We start from the raw sequence: 22,204 nt of genomic DNA on the forward strand, positions 1-22,204 counted from the left end.
TTCTGAAGGAAGCTGGCCTGGACTTTCCTCCCTGGACTTGAGATTCTGCTGAAAATGTACATTAGTCCGAATCTTGCCCTTTGAGAGAGGATTATGTTCGTTAATGTTTCTCTTAAACTGTCTCCTAGCTGCAGCAGGCCTCCTTCCCAGTCTCCTCAGTGCTGGGCTGCAGGCAGGAGCCGTCTCACCTGCCAGGAGCGGTGATTAAATGGCCTGGAAGCCTTTTCAGCAGAAGAGTTTACAGCATAAGCATTGATTTGCCCCTGAGCTTTTGTAAAACTAAATATTACTCAGAATGTCACTTGAGAATCTAGGGCATTGGTGAATACTAAGATTTTCTTCTGGAAGGGAGGCCATGAAGTTATTTTTTGTTAGTAGCCATCCAGCTGTTATTACTGGAAAAGGTTAATAGATGAAATTTGAGACCTTTAAGAATGAAGGATGTAGGGTTGGAAAATGGCTCAGCAATTGAGAGAGCTGCTCTTCTGGAGGACACGGATTTAGTCCCCCGGCATCCATGCCCAGTGACTCACGACGGCCTGGAACTCCAGAGGGCTCCCACTCCTCTGGCACCTGCACTTCTGTACACATACCCACACAGAGCCACACATACACAAAATTAAAAATAAAAAATTGGGTTGGAGAGATGGCTCAGCCGTGAAGAGCACTGTTGCTTTTTCCAGAGGACCTAGGCTCAATTCCCAGCACCCACATGGCAGCATATAGCTGTCTGTCACTCTAGTTCCAGGGGACCTGACACCCTCACACAGACAGGCAAAGCACCAATGAACATAACATAAAAATAAGTAAATCTTTCTTTAAAAAGTAAAATAAAAAATACATTTTTAAAATTTAAGGATGGGGCTGGAGAAATGGCTTAGCAGTTAAGAGCACTTGTTGCTCTTGTAGAGGATGCAGGTTCAGTTCCCAGAACCTACATGGTAGCTTCACAACCATCTGTAACTCCACGTCCAGGGACTCAGTGCCCTCTTCTGAATTCCACTGGTACCAGGCATGCACATGGTGCACATAAATAAATGCAGGCAAAACATTCATACAGATAAAATAAAGCTTTAAAACTTGGAATAAGTAAAAGTTAATGGTGTGGGTGGCAGGTCTCTCATTACTGCCATGACACTGCCCCTTGCAAGTATACTAAAACTCTTCCCTGTTTACAATTAAAGATACAGCAAAAGGAAAGGGGGGTGGTGACAACGTTGTGGCTGTTTGAGGCAAAGTTACTAGTGTTGCTCTAGAAAGTCAGCATTCTCAAGCTGAATATAACAGATCTTTTTCTTCTGTACTCATCTGCCCAAGATCATGCATGTTTCACTTTTCATACACATTTGAATTTGTGGCTGGAAATAGAAGCATCAAAGTAAAAGAATTAAGGCTGTATGTGATGGCTCATTCCAGTAATCCCAATATCCTGGAGGCTAAGACAGGAGGTTGGGGGAGGGGGCGGATGTCAAGGCCAGCTTAAACTTCATAGTGAAACCCATCTCAAAAAACAAACAGAGCTGGAGAGATGGCTCAGTAATTAAGACCACTCACTGCTCTTCCAAAGATCCTGAGTTCAAGTCCCAGCACCCACAAGGCAGCTCACAACTGTCTGATGCCCTCTTCTGGTGTGCAGATGTACATGCAGACAAAGTACCCATATACATAACTACATAAATGTTAAAAAACAAACAAATAGTCAGATTTAAGACTTGAGCTTTGTAGGTCTTTGTTTACGAAGTATTTGGTTGAATTGTATTTCTTTTTTACTGTTTTCCCCTCAGAAAATGTGGCTTTCTGGCCTTTAATACCAAGTAGAAATATTGTGTTAGTATTTGTCCAGAAACTGTACAGAGAGAACTGATCATCTTTTCAGAGCATGGTAAATATTACAGTGGCTACTCTTTTTATAGTTTGAAATTAGGGATTGATAAGTATACAAGCGTAGCTGTATTTGATATCTTACTTAATATTTAATGATGGTAAGGCATAAGGTGTCCTCTGAAGTGGAAGATTAAATTACTTGGATTTTAAGTTTCTTCTACATAAGACTTAGTGTTACCAATAGCAAAACTATTGCAATAGAAAAACCAGGATTTCATCATAAGCAAGAAAGAAAAAATATTTGGAAATAAGCTAAGGAGATTTTAACAGGCGCCTTAAATACAAGATACTTTAACAAGATGTGCATTTCCGTGGCAGAAGAACCAAGTCTAAAATCCCAGGGGGCCAATGCCACTCGTGCCTCTGAGAAGCTGAGCTGCACTTGCAGTACACTAGACTCTCTGAGTTTTGTTTGGTTTTGCAATACTGGGGATTCAAAGTAGGACCCTGTCTGTGCTAGGGATCCTTTTACCACTGAGCCACACCCCCAGCCCCATATACCCTTTTTATATTCTTGTGTCATTTATGAAATAGAGATGTTTCATTTAAGGAAACAGAGAGAGAGAGAGGTGGAGAGAGGAGAGAACAGATAGAACCAAATAGGGTGTGTGTAAGAGAAAGAGGGGAGGCGGGAGGGAGAAGGGATAAATATATAATAGGTAATATTTGCTAGAAATTAAGAAGCTCAAAATACATATTAAACTGGAGACCATGGAAACTGTAGTTTTGGTGTGAATTTGAAAGCCTGAAAACCAGGAGAGACAGTATGTGAGTTCCAGGAATACAATTCAGGTAAGAAGACAGGGAAACTGGTATCTTTAGACAGAAATTCCCTGGTTCTCAGATTCTGTGTTTTCTTCTATCCAGGTCTTTAATTGGATGCAGCCCTCCCATCTTAGGGAAGGCAGCCTGTTTTAGTCAGTTTATCAGCTTCTATATTAAATTTCACCTAGAAATATCCTCATGTTTGAACAAATATCTGAGCATCTGATGGCCTCATCAAGTTGATGTACCAAATTAGCAGTGAGTGAACATATCCTTCAGGATGTTTGGAACACTTACAACCTGTTTGTGGCTAAGACATACCATAAGGGACTTTCTATATTAGGTATATGTGTGGCTTATTTGCATCAGTAAACAAGATGAAATGGCTACCTATATACCCCAGGGCTTTGGTCCCCTACCTGCAGACAGAGATAGGACAGTAGTAGCAATGAGTCATACATTGTAGCCATAATTTTTCTCCGGTCCTGCCTGGCCCCACAGTCCTGCGGCTGCTTATAAAATAATCATTCAGAGACTTATATGAATTACCAATTGTATGGCCTATGGCAGGCTTCTTGCTAGCTAGCTCTTATAACTTAACCATTTCTATTAATCTATAATTTGCCATATGGCTGTGGCATTACCAGTCTGCTGGCATCTTGCTGCTCCTTCGGCAGCTGCTGGTGGCTCGTCTCTACTCTCTTTTCTTCTCTCCATATCTCTGCTTGGATTGCCCATCTACCTCTAAGCTCCTTTGCCATAGGCCTAAACAGCTTTATTTAGTAGACAATGGGAGCAACACATATTCACAGCATACAGAAAGATACCTCACAGCAATACATGATGCTTTATCCTCTTTGATGAATTAAACTTGCAATTGATTAATCATTTTCACTTTTTCAGGAGTCAGTTTGGTTTACACATATAATTATAGAGACATTCAAGGTAATGAAGGACTCTGATAGCAAATTATATATGAGAAATGAGAAAACTGGGGAAGGTAGAGAATAAAACAGTGGTATAGCCAGTGCCCACATTGTGACTTTTTTGCAAGTCCCTTCACCATAAAAAATGCTTAAAATTCTCTTCTATAACTTGAAATAACAATGAGTTTATTCTTATATGTAAACATAATACTGAATAATAATATTAGCTCTTAAAACATTTTCATGGACTCCAGTAAATTTTGTGGGCCCTAATAACAGCTAATAAGTGTTGTGCCATCTGTCCACCTTAGCTCTAAACATAGTCTAGAGACTAAAAGCAAGTCTCTATAGTGGTGCTGCTAAATTGGACCCAAGCATTTAGACTAACTTCCCTTAAGCAACTTCTCTATCTCATGACTTACACAGTAAAGGGACTGGGGAGATGCTGTTAGTAAAGTGCTTGTAATCCCAGCACTGGCGGGGAGAGGGAGGTGGAGAGACAGTTAGGTCCCTGGATCTCCATAGCCAGCCAGCCTAGCCAAATCCTTGAGCTCTAGAAGCAATAAGACCCTGTCTCAGCAAGCAAAGTGGAGAACAATTGAGAAAGAAACCCAAGGTCAGCCTATGGCCTACACATGCACACACACACACACACACACACACACACACACACACACACACAAAGATTTAGAGAATAGTAGTACTTGAAAAATTAGAGAATAGTAGTACTTGAAAATGCTTGAGGTTGAAATTGTACTTACAATGGTACTTAGCTCATTGATTTTTGTATACAGTAAGTGCTCAGTAAATGTTAGCTGTTTTTCAGGTTGGGTGCTGAGGAGGTTGAGTAACCTCACAAACAAACTGTTTAGAAAATGACTGTAAGTAGCTAGAGAGATGGCTCAGCTGTTAAGAGCATTTGCTGAAGGTCTGGAGAGATGGCCAAGTAGCTGAAGACATTTGGTCCTCTTGGAGAGGACCCCGGTTTGGTTTCCAGCACCATTTGGTGGCTCATAGCTGTCTGTAATACCAGTTTCAGGGACCCAGTGCCCTCCTCTGATTTCTGAGGGCACTGGGCATAGACATAGTACACGTTCATGCATACAAGCAAGAACATCTCCTTTGGAAGTTTGTGTAGTGCCTTCTGGTACCATGAAAGCTAGTTCTCAGGGAGGAGGCATTTCAGGTCGGTTCCAGCTTAAGGGCCTCTCGGTCCTACATCTGAAATGTATGGTGTTTTCAGCAATAAAGACTTAATGTTCTGCCTCTGGAGGACAAACAAGGACAATTGCAATAAATAGCCTATAATAAATAGCCTGTAAGGGAGTCTCTTGGACAAATCGGACCAACAACTCAAAACAGGGCTTCTCTGCCTAGTGTTGGCATTTTTGTTTGATGGTCTTTGGCTCCTGATGTAGCATTGCTAGCCCGGAAGAGAAAATATCATTTAAACTATATAAGCATATTTATACACAGACTCACATATATTATAGAGCTATTTTTAGGTAGATGGCATGACTCCCTACAATTTTTTTTTAGACATCACTACTGTCATTTTACCCTCCTCCTGTATCCTCCTTCCCCGTCCCTAATTACAGCCCCTTCTTTTCCCCACCCTGATATTCCCCTCTCTGCTGCTGTCTATCCTCCTATCCTGGCAATAGTCCCATTTTACTTTCCTGGTTTCTGCAGTGACTCTAGGATATATTCTCACATCTAAAGAGTTGGAGCTAGCAGCCTCCAATGACAGAGAACGTATGACATTTGTCTTTCTGGGTCTGGATTACCTCACTCAATAGGATATTTTCTAGGTCCCCATTTATCTGTAAAGTTCATGGCTTCTTCTTTCTTTATAGCTGAATATTATTCCATTGTGTATATGTACCACATTTTCGTTTTTCATTCATTGGTTGAAGGGTATTTAGGTTGTTTCCGTTTCTTAGCTATGGTAAGTAGAGCAGCAGCGAACATGGCTGAGCAAGTATCTGTGGAGCAGGATATTGAGTCCTTTGATTTCTAGAATGGCTAGACCAGTTTGCAAGCTGGTGGGATTTTTTTTAAAAGATTTATCATATAATACATTTCCAACATCAAACATAGCATAATACATAGAATACATTCAGCTGTTGTTGCCAGTATATATTGTAATTAGATCAACATGCCAACCTTTACATGTGAAAGATTTAGATAGCTTGCAATAAGAAACTTTCGTAAGTACAGCAGTCTTAAATCAAAATGAAGTACAATTTAAAATCTCACATAAAGTAATTTAGTTATCCTCTTCTCAGCTCTGTTCAGAATTTAAGAGTTAAAGACATAGCCTGTCCCTTCAAAGCCCCTATAATTTTCAGAAGCTCAAATTAAAACTGCTTTCATGGTCAGACAGTGGTTGCTCATGCCTTTAATCCCTGTACTCAGGAGGCAGAGACAGGTAGATCTCTGAGTTCGAGACCAGCCTGTCTATAGAGTTGAGTTCCAGGACAGTCAGGGCTACACAGAGAAACCCTGTCTCAAAAAAAGAAAAAAGGGGGAAAAAATAACTGCTTTCATTACAAAAAATACAGTGATTTGAAGTTGAAATTCAGTCTCCTCACTTAATATTTATATGCCTATGTGACTGTAGGCAAGTTAATGTAACTTCGCTATGCTCCATTTTTATCATCTAGAAAGAGGATATAATACTGTTACTTCTGGAGCTGGAGAGAGGGCTCAGCAGTTAGGAGCACTTGCTGCTTCTACAGAGGACCTAGGTTTGGCTCTCAGCACCCACATCACATGACTTACAAACAGCTGTAACCCCAGGCAGCTGCATGCACGTGGTACATACACATACGTAACTCCAGCACACAATAAATAAATAATATATAATTACTTCCAAAATGCTTCTGTGCCTTAAATGAACCAATATTTGTAAAGCATGTAGAATGATGTCTGGCACATGGCAAGTACGATGTAACTATGACTTATTAAACAAAAACTGTAATACATTTTATCAGGCGTTTTCAGTGTCTGTGTTTAGAGAATGAATACCTTTGGTCTTCTGCTAAATTTAGTTCTTTGGTTTTCTGAACTGGGTTCTTATAGGTGGAGTTTTCCTGTCCTGCAGCCACTCTCAAATAAATACACTGAGGTTTATATAAATTGCAAATGCTTGGCCAATAGCTCAGCTTGTTACTAACTAACTCTTACATTTTAAATCAACCCATATTCCTTATTTACGCTCTGCCAACTCCAGCTACAACGTGGCAGTACCTTTATTAGCATGGCAGGTTCATCTCCTGCTCTCTCTGCCTCTGGCTGGCAACTCCTCTGACTCTTCCCTTCTTCATCCCATCGTTCTCAGTTTGACTTTCCCACCTAACTTTATCATGTCCAGCTGTTGGCCGGTCAGCTTGTTTATTAAACCAGTCATAGCGACATATATTCACACAGTGTACAGGATTATTCCACAGCAGTGTGTACTGATTCTGTTTGCGTTACAAGTGCCATCTTAACCTATGTACAGAAACTAGAGCTCAGCCTATCTGACAGTTTGGAGTTTTATGCCTAATACAAATCCACATGTGTTAGAGCATGTTATTAAATGTCACTGTTCAGCCAATCATGGAAGTACATGCCTGTAATCCCAGTACTTGGGAAACTAAGACCGAATTCCATATTTGAGACCAGTCTGAGCTACATGGGGCTGAGGACGTTGGGGCTGGAGAGATGGCTGCTCTTCCAGAGGACCTGGGTTCAATTCCCGTCATCCACATGGCATGTAGTGATTCCCCTGCAGGCTTTACAGCAGGCAGGGAAAAAAGTGATCCAAGAAGAGACAAGAATGAAACCTGGCTCAGCCCAATTTTATTGTAACCAGTGCTGGACCAGGACTTCTGGAGTCTGGCCCAGATCATTTTACTTTAGCCATATTCAAGCACAGCACAATTTTGAAAAACGTATTCAGATGACAATTAACTCAGTCTCAAGTGCACAACAGTTTAAGACATGTTTACATTAAGATTCTTCATAAAGTACATCTGGCTTCCTTCACACGAATGGGTACTGTCGACTCAGAGATAGTGCCCATGATCTAGGGTCTAGGGAGCTTGACTGAGGTAAGCATAATGCCTGTGGTGTCAGGACTGGCCTGGCCCTCAGATAACATAGGAGCCACTGAGGCTGTTGTAAGGCACAAGTGACCTCACTCCTAAGAGTGGGTTTATGCTCTAAAAACAGTGCTCCAGACTTAGGGCAAAGGTCTTGGAGAAGTAGGAACATAAAGTCTGGGAGACACGGCAGAGCCTGTCTCATGAGACAGTAGAGGATGGCCAGGGTGTAAAACATCATTTCCAGCATTCCAGGAAGAGCAGCTTCTCACCTCATTCCTTTAAAGAGGTGAGCCGTGTGTTTAACTTTCCTGGCTTCTCCAGTGCTTATCTGTGTGCACAGGGCTCTTTGTTCTCTACAGTGGCAGCTTACACCTTAAGGGTCTCTTCATCGTCTTCTCTCTCTGGTCTTTATGTCTTTTCTTATCTCTATCCAGATGTATCCCTTCTGTCTCTCTTGATTTCTTCCTTCTAACTAACTTTATTTTTTCCCCTTAAAGCTTATATACCCCCAACAAAATCTCTCAAGCAGTATCAAAATTACAGTGTGGTTACAATCTATTTTTCAAGTGAATGATTACAATGAATACAAGTAAAAAGCAGCATGTTTTCCATATCCCTTACATGATTAAACATTTTATGTATTACAGGTGAAAAAAAGGTATCCCAGGAACCCACATGCATTTGTACCCAAGCAACTTGTTATAGATTAACAGGGTATAAGCGAGCAAGGTATTTTTCTCAGCCAGTTTTTTTGCTGGCAGACTGCATCTTGCCGTTACAAAGGACCAATCATTTTATTTTATCTCAAAAGGTAATCTTATAAGAAATCTTAGAAGAATCACAGATCTAAACTTTTATATATGAAAAACAATCAGCTCTATTTTAAATCCTTGGGGTGCATACCCACTTTTCGACAGTTTTTATATCAGGAAGCTGAGGGCAGAAATGGGTACAAGGAATTAATAATCACCCTTGATCCCCAGCAATCCTAGTAAGTCAGCCAGCAATAGCCAGGCTGTCATTGTCCTTGTTCCCTGACCTTGCTCAGCTATTAAAAGTATGCCCTTTGTTTTCCAAGATTTTTTTTTAACCTCTAAGCCATTAACAAAAACATCTTAACCTAACTTTAAGTCATTATTTAAAGCTTTGTTTCAGCTATGTTGCACACCAAAACCCTTGAACACATCTCTCAATGTTAAGATTAAAAGAACTTGAACTGCTTTAGCTTCTGGGACTGTTGTGTTTCTTTATCATTAACCTGAGCCACAGCCTGTACTCAAGAGGAACTAGCTGAGTTGAGTGACACTTCCTTGTTCTTATTTTCTATCCTCTTCAACCCCTGCTTTATCAGGGGCAGAGCCAGCACCATATTTTGCTTTTACCTATATTAACTTTCCCACTAAGCTAGCCTCTGCCATAATCCCTTAATCATCCAAATCCTATTTAAAGTAACACCATTATGGTATAATATCATTGCTTTAGTTAAACAGTAGAACTTAGGAGGAAATCATCTTCATAATAATCCACAGGTAAAAATGCCCAGTAGAGCAGGCAGTAGTGTCGCACGCCTTTAATCCCAGCACTTGGGAGGCAGAGGCATGTAGATCTCTGTGAGTTCGAGGCCAGCCTGGGCTACAGAGTAAGTTTCAGGACAAGCTCCAAAGCTACATAGAGAAACCCTGTCTCGAAAAACAAAACAAAACAAACAAACAAAAAATACCCAATAGAATGGGATATTTCCATGAGATAATCATACAACATTAGGGGCAGTGGGGATCTCCCCACACCCATTCACACCATGCCAGATACCAGAGAAAGATGGCAGCAGCAAACACACAAAGACACAGCAGTAGTAAGAGACACTCTGGTCCTGAGGTTCTTGGAGCCTTGCCTATCTGAGATTCACCCATCAGGGCCTTGCACGCTTGTGGGCCCATCCCTGAAGTCAGTTGCCACCTGCTGCTCCTCTGACATGGCCACTGGCAAAATACAACTTAAGGATTTTTTAAGTCACAATTTAGGTAATAAGTTACAACTTTCAAAAATTGGGTGATGCCTCCATTAAATCAAAACGAAGTAAATGTCATGTATTCAGAATAGTTCATATGGATAAGTCAGTATAAACAAAGTTCGTTTTTACTCATTAAAGTAAATCCAAATTTAATATTTTACTGGAGCAACTCTAGCCTTTGATGTAATAACTTTTATACTCATATGGTAAACAAATTGTTGTTGGGTCGGGCGGTGGTGGCGCACGCCTTTAATCCCAGCACTCGGGAGGCAGAGGCAGGCGGATCTCTGTGAGTTCAAGGACAGCTTGGGCTACATTGAGAAAACCTATCTCGAAAACCAAAAAAAAAAAAAAAAAAAAAAAAAAGGAAATGTCATAACAAATTTAATGAAAACCTTTGTTAATTCTGTTAGCTGCTTTTTGTTGTGTTGAGCTCTTTCCCTGTGGCTGGTGCTGTTAGCAGATTCTGGTCATTTAATATTTATTTATTGCTCCAGTTCTGGAGTTGACAAAGAATGGCCCAGGGGACAGATCTGTCCCTTATTTCTTGCTTTCATACATGAAGTTTTACTGGAACCCACTCATACTTGCTTGTTTAGAGATGGCCTACAAAGCCTAAAGTAATCACTCTGTTGCTGTCTGTTGAAAATGTTGCTAAACCCTGTTTTGCTTCATCTAACAAAAGATTGGAAACAATGTATTTTCTATCTAATTCTGAAGATATGCAAAACACAGTTTTAAATATTGTATGTACTTTATATCCTTTGTGGGGAAAGGCTAAATTAAAGACAAAGAAATTGAAGTGATTACGTTAATGGGATTTTCCTCCCTCAAATACCCTGCAGTCATTTGAGCAAGTGTTCATTGACTAGTATGCCTAAAACCTAAGCTATGTGCAGTGTTGTTCAGCCAGTTAAATTTAGGATTCCTGTTTTCTTCTGGTGACAGGTTGAGTCCCCCCCCCCTTTAAAAAGGTAACAAAGATGATACAGTAAAGATTTAATTTTCTGGTAAATAAAATGTGGTCCTAGGTGAGTTTTTATTTACCTTTCCTGCCCAGGAGGGAAGTGCTCATCAGGTTTCCAATTAGATAGTTATCTGATCTCTTTCAAAGTCATGTCTGTCTGTCCCCACTGTTGAAGCCAGTTAGTACTGGGTCCCCTTGACAGGCTCAAGTTTCAGGAGCCTGGGGATCTGAAGTCTACCCTTTGCTTTAGGGTTCATAATTGAAAGTGAGACTTGTCTCGTCTCACATGAATATAATGAGGGCGTCAGAGAACTTTGGCAGAGTTAGCAAAGGAGTACCCTGAGACTAATTATAAGTGATAAGGCTTTTGCTCTAGTACAGCTTCCAAAAGGGAGTTTTGGGCACTTGGAAAATGTGATTATAGAAATTATGCCCTTTGTTTTTCTTCTTCCTAGTTACTGACTACTCCAAAGGAGAAATCAAGTGTTAACTTGTTTGTGTCAGTTGCCAGAAGGAATTTTGATGTGGCATTTTCTGTTGTCAACTTCAGTAGTGCATTGAATCTTCTAACAGACTTTAACTTATAACAGTTTGTATTCCTACTGATGTTTAAATAGTAAGTTGAACTCAGTTTTAAAATATCCTGTATGTATATGAAACACAGTTAAGAAGATGGAAATAAGGTTGCACATATACAATAAATACAGTGGTATCTCTCCCCCCTCAAAAAAAAATCACTATTCTAAATCCAACAACTTTAAATTAAAAAAAAAAAAAAAAAAGAACTCAAAATGCCAAGTAAATTTATCTGTTTATTTTATGGTGAGAAGATACTCTAGTAAATGTCCTGGCTTTACCTCAAGGTAAGTAAAGAAATGGGATTTCTAGGAGGTAATGCGTGATGTCAAAAATGATAAAGAACTGTTGAATTTAGATCAGTAAAAACTGAGACACTCAGCCCAGCAGGATGGCTCAGTGGGTAAGAGTGTTTGCTGCCAAGCCGGAAAGCCTGATTTAATTCCTGCAATCCATGCGGTGGAAGGAGAGAACCACCTCACCTCCAGGTGTGCGCCATGGCATACAATCCTACGCCACCACTACGCAGAAAATGAATACGTGTAAAAAAAAATTAAGATTTACTTCTATTATCTTTAAGTATGCGTAGGGGTGTGTGTGTGTGTGTGTGTGTTTGCATATGGGCAATGTGCATGTGAGTACAGGTGCCCAAGGAGACCAGAGTCATGGGATCCCCTGGAGTTGGAGTTGTGAGCTGCCTGATGTGGGTGCGGAAACTGAACTGGGTCCTCTAGTAGAGCGGAAGTGCTCTTGATGACTGAGCCTTCTCTCCAGCCCCACCCCAATTTTTTTTTTTTACTGACACACTCTTTCTTACTGTGTTCTGCACTTGTTTCAGCAGAGGTGTTTCAAAAAGGCTTTCACAGTTAAGTGTTTATGTCAAGAAAGCAGTTCTGATTAGCTGTGGTAGCCTACTTTTCCCAAATACCCACCTTCCTTGGTCTGTATGTCTCTATGCTTACTCTGTTAACTGAGTAATGGAGAGAAGATGAATGCTGTCTGATTTCTTTTTTCTTTTGGTTTGACTTTTAAAAGATTATTCAGACTTGGAAGTTACTTTCTTCCTATACAATAGAGCGATAACTTTCTCTTTGTAGAGATCTGTAGCAGACTAAGGTACTATATGGAAGGACCAGTGGACGCTTGGCACTTCCTGTTAGTCACGTCTGCAGCAACAGCATGAGTGCTCAGCCATTTAGAGTCATTGCTGAAGTGGTTTCTCTCACTGTTTTCTGTACTTGAGTGGTGGGTGGTTTCCTTCCTTCTTACAGTAGTAGATTTTGTGTGTCTGTGTGTGTGTGTGTGTGTGTGTGTGTGTGTGTGTGTGCTCGCGCGCGCGCGTGTGCACTAAAATTAAGACATCATTAAAACTGAAGAAATGAAAGTGAACTTTCTGGGGGTTGATTCAGACAGCTTTACTCAACCGGTTGGAGAGAATTTTCGAAGCCTGTTTTCCTTCTGTATTTGTCCCTGATGCTGACGAGGAAGTTACTTCCCTGAAGCACTTGCTGGAAACAAACAACTCGCAGATAAAAACAAGAGAGGCCTTAGCTGGAAGTGGGTAAGTAGTAGATAGTTTTTAGAGAACGTGATTCTGTTCATTTCAGTTGGTCTGATTTGTAAAGATTTCTCACAGCATTGTTTTAAAATACTATATTTGAAGACTAATCATGTGCTAAAAGACTTGAAGAAATTATCTGTTTCTCTACTTTTGAGATGTTTCTTTTGATGCCTTTAAATTAACATTCTAATCAGCCAATGCTCTGTTACCTCCTGACTACCTAGTGTGATAAATGAGCTGGTTTTTGTTTTAGGCAGTGTCCAACTCTATAGCCCAGGCTATACTTGAGTATAGCCCAGGCTGCCTGCACTCAAGCTCAAGGGCTGAGATTACAGGGATGTGTCAGCACCCCTAACGTCAGTGAAAATGTGTCCGCACACTTGGCTTCACTGAAAATGTAGCTCTTCTGCCATTTTGTTTTCATCTTCTCAGCATACTGACATCACAGCTTTTGGTTAATTTTTTAAATGTCGTATTTTCCTTTTAACTGTGTAAATACTATGCTAAATAAGCCCTTGTTTTCTCTTCTACGCTGTCTTCCTAAACTTTATGCAAGGTGAGCATCCCTAATGTGGAAAGCCCAACTTTGAAGTGCTATGAAATCCAACCCTGTGGGGCTGTGGGTGTGGATCACTTGCCCAGCCTGCTTGTACAAGGCCTCAGGTTTGGTCTCCAGCACTGAAAAAGGAAGAGAGCTTGATTACTTTTTTAATCCACAAATTTTTGAGCATTGACATGACATTCAAAAAGTTTATAATTTTGGAGCATTTCAGATTTTAGATGCCCAACAGTAAAGTCTACAAAACCTAAACCTAAAATAGTCTGAAGCGCAAAATACTTCTGCTCTCAAGCACTTCACATAGTCTCTCCTCTATTTTCTGCATCTCTCCTTGCCCCTAAAAGCCTAGTCATACAGTTTTCCTGGAGATCAAATTTATCAGGCTGTCATCCCCTGCCTCACCCTGCACCAACTCTCTTGCTCCTATTTAGAATGGTTCAGCCTAGGCCTCTTTATACCTGTCATCTTAAAACTTCCCTTCTAGCTTACTTGGTAGAGCCTGTTAGGGAGACTGCAGAAGAGACCAAGTTCTACTAGTTAGTGCAGATTTAGAAGTTGTTGCTGAGCTGCGGTTTCACAGTGAAACATCTTGATGGGAGTCACATTGACGGCTTGTTTTTCATAATGAGCATTCTTTTATAGTTTTACCTTTACAGTCACCAGCTCTCCTCTGCCTCTCTTTTCCTTTCCTGGAATTCCTGTTAATTATTTGATGTTAGGGTGTCTAAATTCATATTCTGATTTTCATTTCAAAGTTACTTCTATTTATGGGCTTTCTTTTTGTACTTCATCATCATTTTCTGCCTCTGGAAACATCCTTCCCTTCTCAAATTTTCCCTCTCTTCCATTTAACTAAGTCACTTATAATTTGTTTGTCCCTCTTTGTAGCCTCAGTATTTCTGGTACAGGCTTTCAAAAAGGGCACAAATCTCTTTCCAAGAGAATCAATCAAAGGAAATAATATACCATACGATAATACACCCCATAAAATACCGAAAGATGGTCACTGCTAGCCTAATAATAGAATCCAAGTAGTAAAAGACATCTTACTGAGAGCTGTAGGCTGTAACTAAACAAGTGATGCTGCATGACCTGAGTATGATGTAGCCATTGGCAAAGTCACAGCAATCCCTCCCTGTCCACAGGGAGTGTGTAACAAGATCCCTGAAGATGCCTAAAATATTGAATAGTGCTAATGTCTATACATGCTCTGCTTTTTCTATGTGTCCACAAAGCCTCATTTATAAATTAAACATAGTAAGAGATTGTAAATAGTAACTAATAGAAGATTATACTGTAATAAGAGTTATGTGAATGTGATCTCTCAGCACACCTTATTGTACTGTGATATGAGATGATACAGTGTATGTGATGAGATGATAGGGAAATACTCATAATAGCACTAATTAAAAATTAATGTATTTTGTCTTACTAGAGTTTCCCCTTGAATATTTTCATACCATAGTTGACCACAGGTAACTGAAAACCATGAGAAAAAAGGACAGTGACAGATGGGTAGAAGGTACTACTGTACATATGCAGGCCAGAAAATACAACCTGAAAAAGAAATAGAAAATTATATATTATAGATCCATATTTAGAAAGGAAGAAAATATAATTGCACCTTTGTTTGTGAATCAAGACTGAAGGATAGTTGGGCATGGTAGCATAGAATTCCAGCACTCTAGAGGCTGAGGCAAGAGGATCCAAAAGCCATGTCTACCTGAGCCTGTCTCTAACCACAAAGAGGGAAAACTCAAATATTGAGTAACCCTATTAAAATGGTGGGTGCCAAGTATTTTTTTTTGTTTTAAATGTTAATTTTTTGAAACAAAATATGTAGCACAGGCTAGCCTGGAACTTCCTATGTAGCCAAAGATGACTGAACCGCTGACATTTTTTCTCCTGAGTACTGGATTGTACACAGTAGGCCAGGTTTTCTCAGTGCTGGGAATGGAACCTAGGGACTTGGGCATGCAAGGCAGCGCTCAACCAACTGAACTGTAGCCCAGCCCCTAAATGTTTTTCTTTTCCAATAAAAAGGAACAAGCTAGGACCAGAGAGATGGCTCAGCAGTTAAGAGCACTTTACTGGTGCAGAGGACCTAGGTTCAGTCCCTGGCAGCAACATAGTGACTTACAGCTTTCCATAACTCCATTTCCAGGGGATCTGATACCCTCTTCTAGCCTCTGAACGTATGAGGCACAAATGTGTTATACATACACACATGCAGACAAAATACTCACACATATAAAAATAAATAAATGGTCTTTTTTTTTTTTTTTTTTTTAAGAAACAAGCTAATTCCTGGATGAGATTAATTTACCTTTCTAATTACTGTTAGTGCTGTCTCTTGGTTACACTGAGATAACAGTTGATACACAATTGATTACAGTGTATGGTATATCATCAGTGTATTGAAGGGGAAGTTCATGGTGAAAGCATTGAGTAATGTGTTGTTGGCTTCATTGTGGCCTTTACAGTGAACTGCTGGATGTGTGGACGGAACTGCAGGATATTCATGATGCGCATGGCTTGAGATACCAGTGGGGTGGCTCCCATAGCAACAAGAAGCTTTTGTGCTCCTTGGGAATAGACACTCGAAACATTGTGAGTTTGTTAGAACCTTGAAAAACACTTTAATCAACCTGTGCATTTTTTAAATTTATTATTCTGTTTAAGCTGTGACTATCTAACTCTACAGAGAAATGGTTGGCTTGAATGTTCACTTATTCTGAATGTGGAATTTTTGTTTGTTTATTTTGTTTTTTTGTTTTGTTGTTTTTTTCCAGACAAGGTTTCTCTGGGTAGTTTCGGTGCCTGTCCTGGATCTCACCCTGTAGACCAGGCTGGCCTCTGAATGTGGAAATTTTAAGACACTGTAGTGTTCCTGTAAAGACAGTGGTGGTCTTCTTCTTCTTCTTCTTCTTCTTCTTCTTCTTCTTCTTCTTCTTCTTCTTCTTCTTCTTCTTTTCTTCTTCTTCTTCTTCTTCTTCTTCTTCTTCTTCTTCTTCTTCTTCTTCTTCTTCTTTTTTAAGATTGCTTGATTGACTGATTGATTGATTGATTGATTGATTGATTATGTATACAATATTCTGTCTGCATGCATGCCTGCACACCAGAAGAGGACATCATATCTCATTATAGATGGTTGTGAGCCACCATGTGGTTGCTGGGAATTGAACTTAGGACCTCTGGAAGAGCAGCCAGTGCTCCTAACTGCTGAGCCTTCTCTCCAGTCCAAGTCAGTGGTTCTCAACCTTCCTAAATACGATTCCTCATGTTGTGGTGACCCCAACCATAAAATTATTGTCGTTTCTACTTTGTAATTGTAATTTTTCTGTTATGAATCATAATGTAAATATCTGATTTGCAGGATAGCTGATAGGCAACCCCCGTGAAAGGGTGGTCTGACCCCAAAGGGGTTGTGACCCACACGTTGAGAACCACTGCTCTAAGTATTATTTCTTAGAAAATTTTTGTTTTTCCTTAACTGTAAAATGAAAAATTGGGCTGGGTTACATATATACACACATGAATGTATGTACATACATGTAGTATGTATGTTTGTAAGAGCCCATAGGAGAGCTTATATTTTATTCTGTTCATTATTCACAGTATAATAAAACATCGTAAGCATATTAGAAACAATTTCATTGTGTGACAGACAAACTGTTCTCTAAATACATGTTCTTTCTCCCTAATACAAACGCAGCTGTTCACTGGCAATAAGAAGCAACCTGTTATAGTGCCCATGTATGCAGCAGGATTGGTGAGTACAGACTATTTCTGCGTATGTTCATCTTCATTGCATTCATTTTCTTAAAATCATCGTATATAGCATGACAAAAAGTTAGTTGTTTGTTTTGAGATACAGCCTTTCTATGTAGACCTGGCTGGCATAGAATCTCAGTTAGAACAGTCTGGCTCTGACTCACAGAGACTTGCCTGCCTGGCTTTGCCTCCTGAGTGCTAAAATTAAAGGTGTGCATCATACACTTGTCAGAATGTGGTTTTGTTGGTGGTGGTTTGGGGGTTTTTGCTTGTTTGTTTGTTGTTTTTCTAGACAGGGTTTCTGTGTGTTAACAGCCCTGGCTGTCTTGGAACTGGCTCTCCCTGTAGACCAGGCTGGCCTCAAACTCACAGAGATCCACCTGCCTCTGTCTCCCAGGTGCTGGGATTAAAGGTGTGCGTCACCACTGTCCACACAACATGGGTGCTGGGATCCAGACTCTGGTCTCACCCTCATACGGCGGATACCGAAGCTGAGCCATCTCCTCAGCCTGTCTTTCTAAACTTTTAAAAAGAAAAAAGGAAGATAAAGTACCTGGAACCTTAGAGATGTTTTAATTCAATTATTAATTTTAAATAAAACAACATTGAAACTATGGATGTCCAAAAGAGCATGAAATACCAAATTATAGTACATGTAAATGAGCCAGGACCTTAGAGTTTCCATTAATATTTTAATATTTTTAATGTGTGAATTTTGTTTTTCCAGATATACCAGGTAGTTCTGGCAAATGGGCATTTTTCATTTTATTCTTTAGCAAGATTTAGTCACATTTTGTAGCTTTGTGGGGAGTGGGTATGCATGTGAGGTTAATGCGCATGTGGGTGCAGATGTCTGTAGAGACTGGCGAGGACACAGAGTCCTGCTCTGTAACTCTGCCTCATTCCTTTGAGACACACTGCTCACTGAGCCTGGAGCAAACTGCAGGCCAGCAAGCCCTGCATCCTCTGTGTCAGCACTCACATGCCGGGCTCACAGGCATGCGTGAACAGCTTTTTAGGTGGGTCCTCCGCTAAACCTAAATGCACAGCAAACATTTAGAGCCAGCTTCCCGGCTTCTCGGTCAAAAATTTGATGTTTGTGGTTTTGGGGTGAGTTACTGCTAAATGAAAATGTCCTATCCAGTAAGCTAAAAATGGCATGTTACTATAAGGAATAAATTGAATTTAAGGGAAAAATGTAAAAACCAAAGAAAGCTGAGTGTGGTGATGCAGACCTATAATCCCCGCACTGAGGAGGCGAGGATGCAGGAGAATCAGGAAGGGGTTCACAGTCATCCTTTTCTCATGGCTAGCTTGGGCTACATGAGACCTTGTCTCGAAGAATGAAAGAAAAAGTAAGAAATCATAAAACAGTCTAAATTCTACAACCTATATGTACATGTAAAGTACAACTTGATTTTTTTAATCTACAGTTTTTTTTCTGTGACTAGGCACTAATTTTATTGGTATTGAACTGGAACAGTGTGTTTTATTTTTGCAATTTGTTATGGAATTTTCTGTGCCCAAGCTTTTTTTTTTTTTTTTTTTTTTTTTTTTTTGATTTTTCAAGACAACCTCTGTGAGGCTTTGGAGCCTGTCCTGGAACTCGCTTTGTAGACCAGGCTGGTCTCGAACTCACAGAGATCTGTCTGCCTTTGTGTCTGAAGTGCTGGGATTAAAGGCCTGCGCCACCACCGCCCAGCTATGCCCAAGCTTTCTTATCAGTCTCTGCTCCCTTATTTACCTTGTATTGTATGCTTTTCCATTCTAGTAAATACAGTCCAGAACATTTCTTTAATGTATTGGTTATCTGGATTTCCTTTTTCCTCCAACAGTAGTACTCCAGAGGCTGTTGGTATAGTCTCTTGATCTGAGTAGGAACTAGGAGTTTCACTTGTAGACGGTTTGCTCAGCTTGCCAGCCTGTGTCGCATCAGCACATTAGCTACCTCAGAGTCCTGGGAGGAGTTGGTGGCTAAAGCTTACACTTCAGTTTGTAACTTTATTGCCTGTAATAGTAAAAACGGACTGTTTTTAAGCCCCACACTAACATTTATTTAGTGAACGTAATAATCTTCCCACCTCTGTCACTGTGGTTTCTGGGTGTGGGTGGTCGGGGTCCATGTTGTATGACTCTGTCCATCTGCTACCCTGCCCAGGCAAGCAAACCTCACTGTGCCTACCTGAGTAAACAGTGAACTCATATCCAGGGATATCTTTAATACCAAAGTTTAACTTTAACTGTATTTTTTCCCCTATGGTGCATTTTATATGAAGGAGTAGACCTGAAATAATCTTTTGTTGTTGTTGTTTTTGGTTGTTTTTTTGTTTTGTTTTGTTTTTTGTTTTTTGAGACAGGAAAAAGCTTTGGAGCCTTTTCTGAAATGCACTGTGTAGCCCAGGCTGGCCTTGAACTCACAGAGATCCGCCTGCCTCTGCCTCCCAGTGCTGGGATTAAGGGCATGCGCCACCACCGCCTGACTGAAATAATCATTTAAGTTTCTGGTTCTTCAACTTCAAAATTGTTTGGAAAATTTAAGACAGATTTCTGTGGTCTGAGTATGATAGTACACGCCTTTAATCCCAGCACTTGGAAGGCAGGTGGATCGCTGTATAGAGTGAGTTTCAGGATAGCCAGGGCTACACAAAGAAACCCTGACTCAAAAAAAAGAAAGAAAGAAAGGAAGGAAGGAAGGAAGGAAGGAAGGAAGGAAGGAAGGAAGGAAGGAAGGAAGGGAGGAAGGGGTGGGGAGACACAGATTAAGTGGATTTAAGGCATAGCTTGAGAATTTCTGCATCTGAGCCCAACTGGTTTAAATCAGTTCAAATTAAGAAATGTGGCTGACACTAGTAATGACCAAATATATTTTCTTTTATAAGAACATATTGAAGAACCTGTATAATATATACTATATATGTGGTACCAAGTTGACCAGGAACTTATTTCCATCTGTCTATCTACTACATGAAAGCCTGTCCTGTATATTAGACTTAGGAATTGGGTCTGTAGGAAGGGGAGGAGTTGAATGTATAAATTGCTCTTACTAGTTTACTCCCCTGAGGGGGTAAGGATTCTACTTAAAAGGCAGCTTTAGAAATCCACAGGTTCTGAGATGCCTGTCTTAGAGCTTTGATCTCCCACACTCATGCTACACAGAGTTAAGAGTGGCGTGTGTGTGTGTGTGTGTGTGTGTGTGTGTGTGTGTGTGTGTGTAGAAAGGTAATAAATATTCAAGAGCTTATCAAGTTGTTTGATTTTGTTTGGTTGGTTTCCAGAAGATGTAAGCACTTTACTCAGGTCCTCAGCTATGATTTATAAATATACAAAAAAAACTTTGCTTTTTCATACTGTTAACCTGGATTGTCCATTTTGTGTTTGGTAGAGCCTTGACACCAAATAATTTTCTTTTTGTTTGTTTCTATACTCATCCAAAGTATTTACCTTTTTTACTTAAAAGTGTGTTTCGGCTGGGCTGTGGTGGTACACGCCTTTAACCCCAGCACTCAGGAGGCAGAGGCAGACGGATTTCTATGAGTTTGAGGCCAGCTTGATCTATATAGTAAGTTCCAGGACAGCCAGGGCTGTTACACAGAGAAACCCTGTCTCGAACCCACTCCACCCACAAAAGTGTGTTTGAATTGTTTCAGATCCAGTGGAGTACAGAGAGTGTTCTCCTCTCTGAAATGGCAGTCTTTCTCTGTTTTCTTTGCCAGACCCAGGGTCTAAGTACCAAGACACCAGCTCAGATTTAAAGACATTAAATTCATACTAAAAGACACTGTGTTTTCAACATACTACTATGTAAAAAGATTAATATTAACAGAGTAACATTAGTGTCTTAAACATCATAAAGTAAAATCTTATTTAAAATGGAAGATTTGACTTCAAAAAATTTTATTCTAAAGTAATCTTTTATGTATAATATTTTGAAAATGATCTTTTTTTCTTTTAGATTGCCATTACAAACTTTGTGTTGATCCCTCTCCAATTAATGACTAATATACCTTTTTCAGGGTATGTTAGAGCCCACCAAGGAACCATTGAAACCACTATCTGCTGCAGAAAAAATTGCTTCTATTGGTCAGACAACCATTATGACACCAGAAATGAACACGTGTATATCTGATCCATTCCAGGTAAAAATATTTGTATGTGTGTAAGCATGTATATGGACACATAATCACACATACTGGTTTATTTTCCTTAATACATCTTTTATCTTTACATTTGTAAAACATGATGATAGACATGTTTTTGATTGTTAATTAACATTCTTAGAATACAGTGGGCAAATTATCTGTAATTTTCAAAAATAAAAAGATAGCCAAGCAGTGGTGGCACACACCTTTTAATCCTAGCACTCAGGAAGCAGAGGCAGGTGGATCTCTGTGAGTTCAAGGCTAGCCTGGTCTACAAAGCAAGTTCTAGGATAGCCAGGGCTACAAAGAGAAACCCTGTCTCGAAAACAAAACAAAACAAAAAAAGAAAATGATATGTAAACCATAGATCCAACCCTTTCAAGTGTGTTTTAAGAAACATCTGGCCGGGCGGTGGTGGCGCACGCCTTTAATCCCAGCACTCGGGAGGCAGAGCCAGGCGGATCTCTGTGAGTTCGAGGCCAGCCTGGACTACCAAGTGAGTTCCAGGAAAGGCGCAAAGCTACACAGAGAAACCCTGTCTCGAAAAAACCAAAAAAAAAAAAAAAAAAAAAGAAACATCTGTTGTTACTGCTGTACGTCACTGTGGTTTATTCCTGGGCATAGTTTAAACTTCATTTCCAAGCCAGAATATTGCTGACTTAGGAGATAGCCAAGCCTCGTGTGCACACTGCCTGGCTTCATGGATCGTGGGCAGGTGTCCGTTACCCTCCTCTCCTTGCCCCTCACTGCACTCGCAGGCCTGCCCTGCCTCTGCCGGTCCCTAGGTCACCTGCCGCAGCACACTGACCTCTGTCTTGATCACCGTCCATTCCCACAGTCTTAGCTGCTTTCCTATACTTTCTGAAAACGCAGCTTTTGTATTGAGACACTTAGTGTCGGTTTTCCTTCTTTGCCCTTTTCCTCCTCTACACCGCCATCCCCACAAATGCT

General features: G+C 40.2%; 1 protein-coding gene across 4 annotated transcripts in view; it reads left to right on the top strand.

The window, feature by feature from the left end:
* Positions 1–22,204, top strand: part of Aftph (aftiphilin) — a 69,143-nt gene that overhangs the window by 30,447 nt on the left and 16,492 nt on the right. For all 4 annotated transcript variants that reach the window (XM_059275382.1, XM_059275386.1, XM_059275384.1 and 1 more), the window contains exons 3-6: positions 12,630–12,781; positions 15,824–15,950; positions 17,056–17,112; positions 21,128–21,250. In XM_059275382.1, coding sequence (XP_059131365.1) covers positions 12,630–12,781; positions 15,824–15,950; positions 17,056–17,112; positions 21,128–21,250 — 459 coding nt within the window. The remainder of the gene's footprint in view (positions 1–12,629; positions 12,782–15,823; positions 15,951–17,055; positions 17,113–21,127; positions 21,251–22,204) is intronic.

The sequence above is a fragment of the Peromyscus eremicus genome, chromosome 10 (assembly GCF_949786415.1).
Source record: "Peromyscus eremicus chromosome 10, PerEre_H2_v1, whole genome shotgun sequence".
NCBI classification, from domain to species: Eukaryota; Metazoa; Chordata; class Mammalia; order Rodentia; family Cricetidae; genus Peromyscus; species Peromyscus eremicus.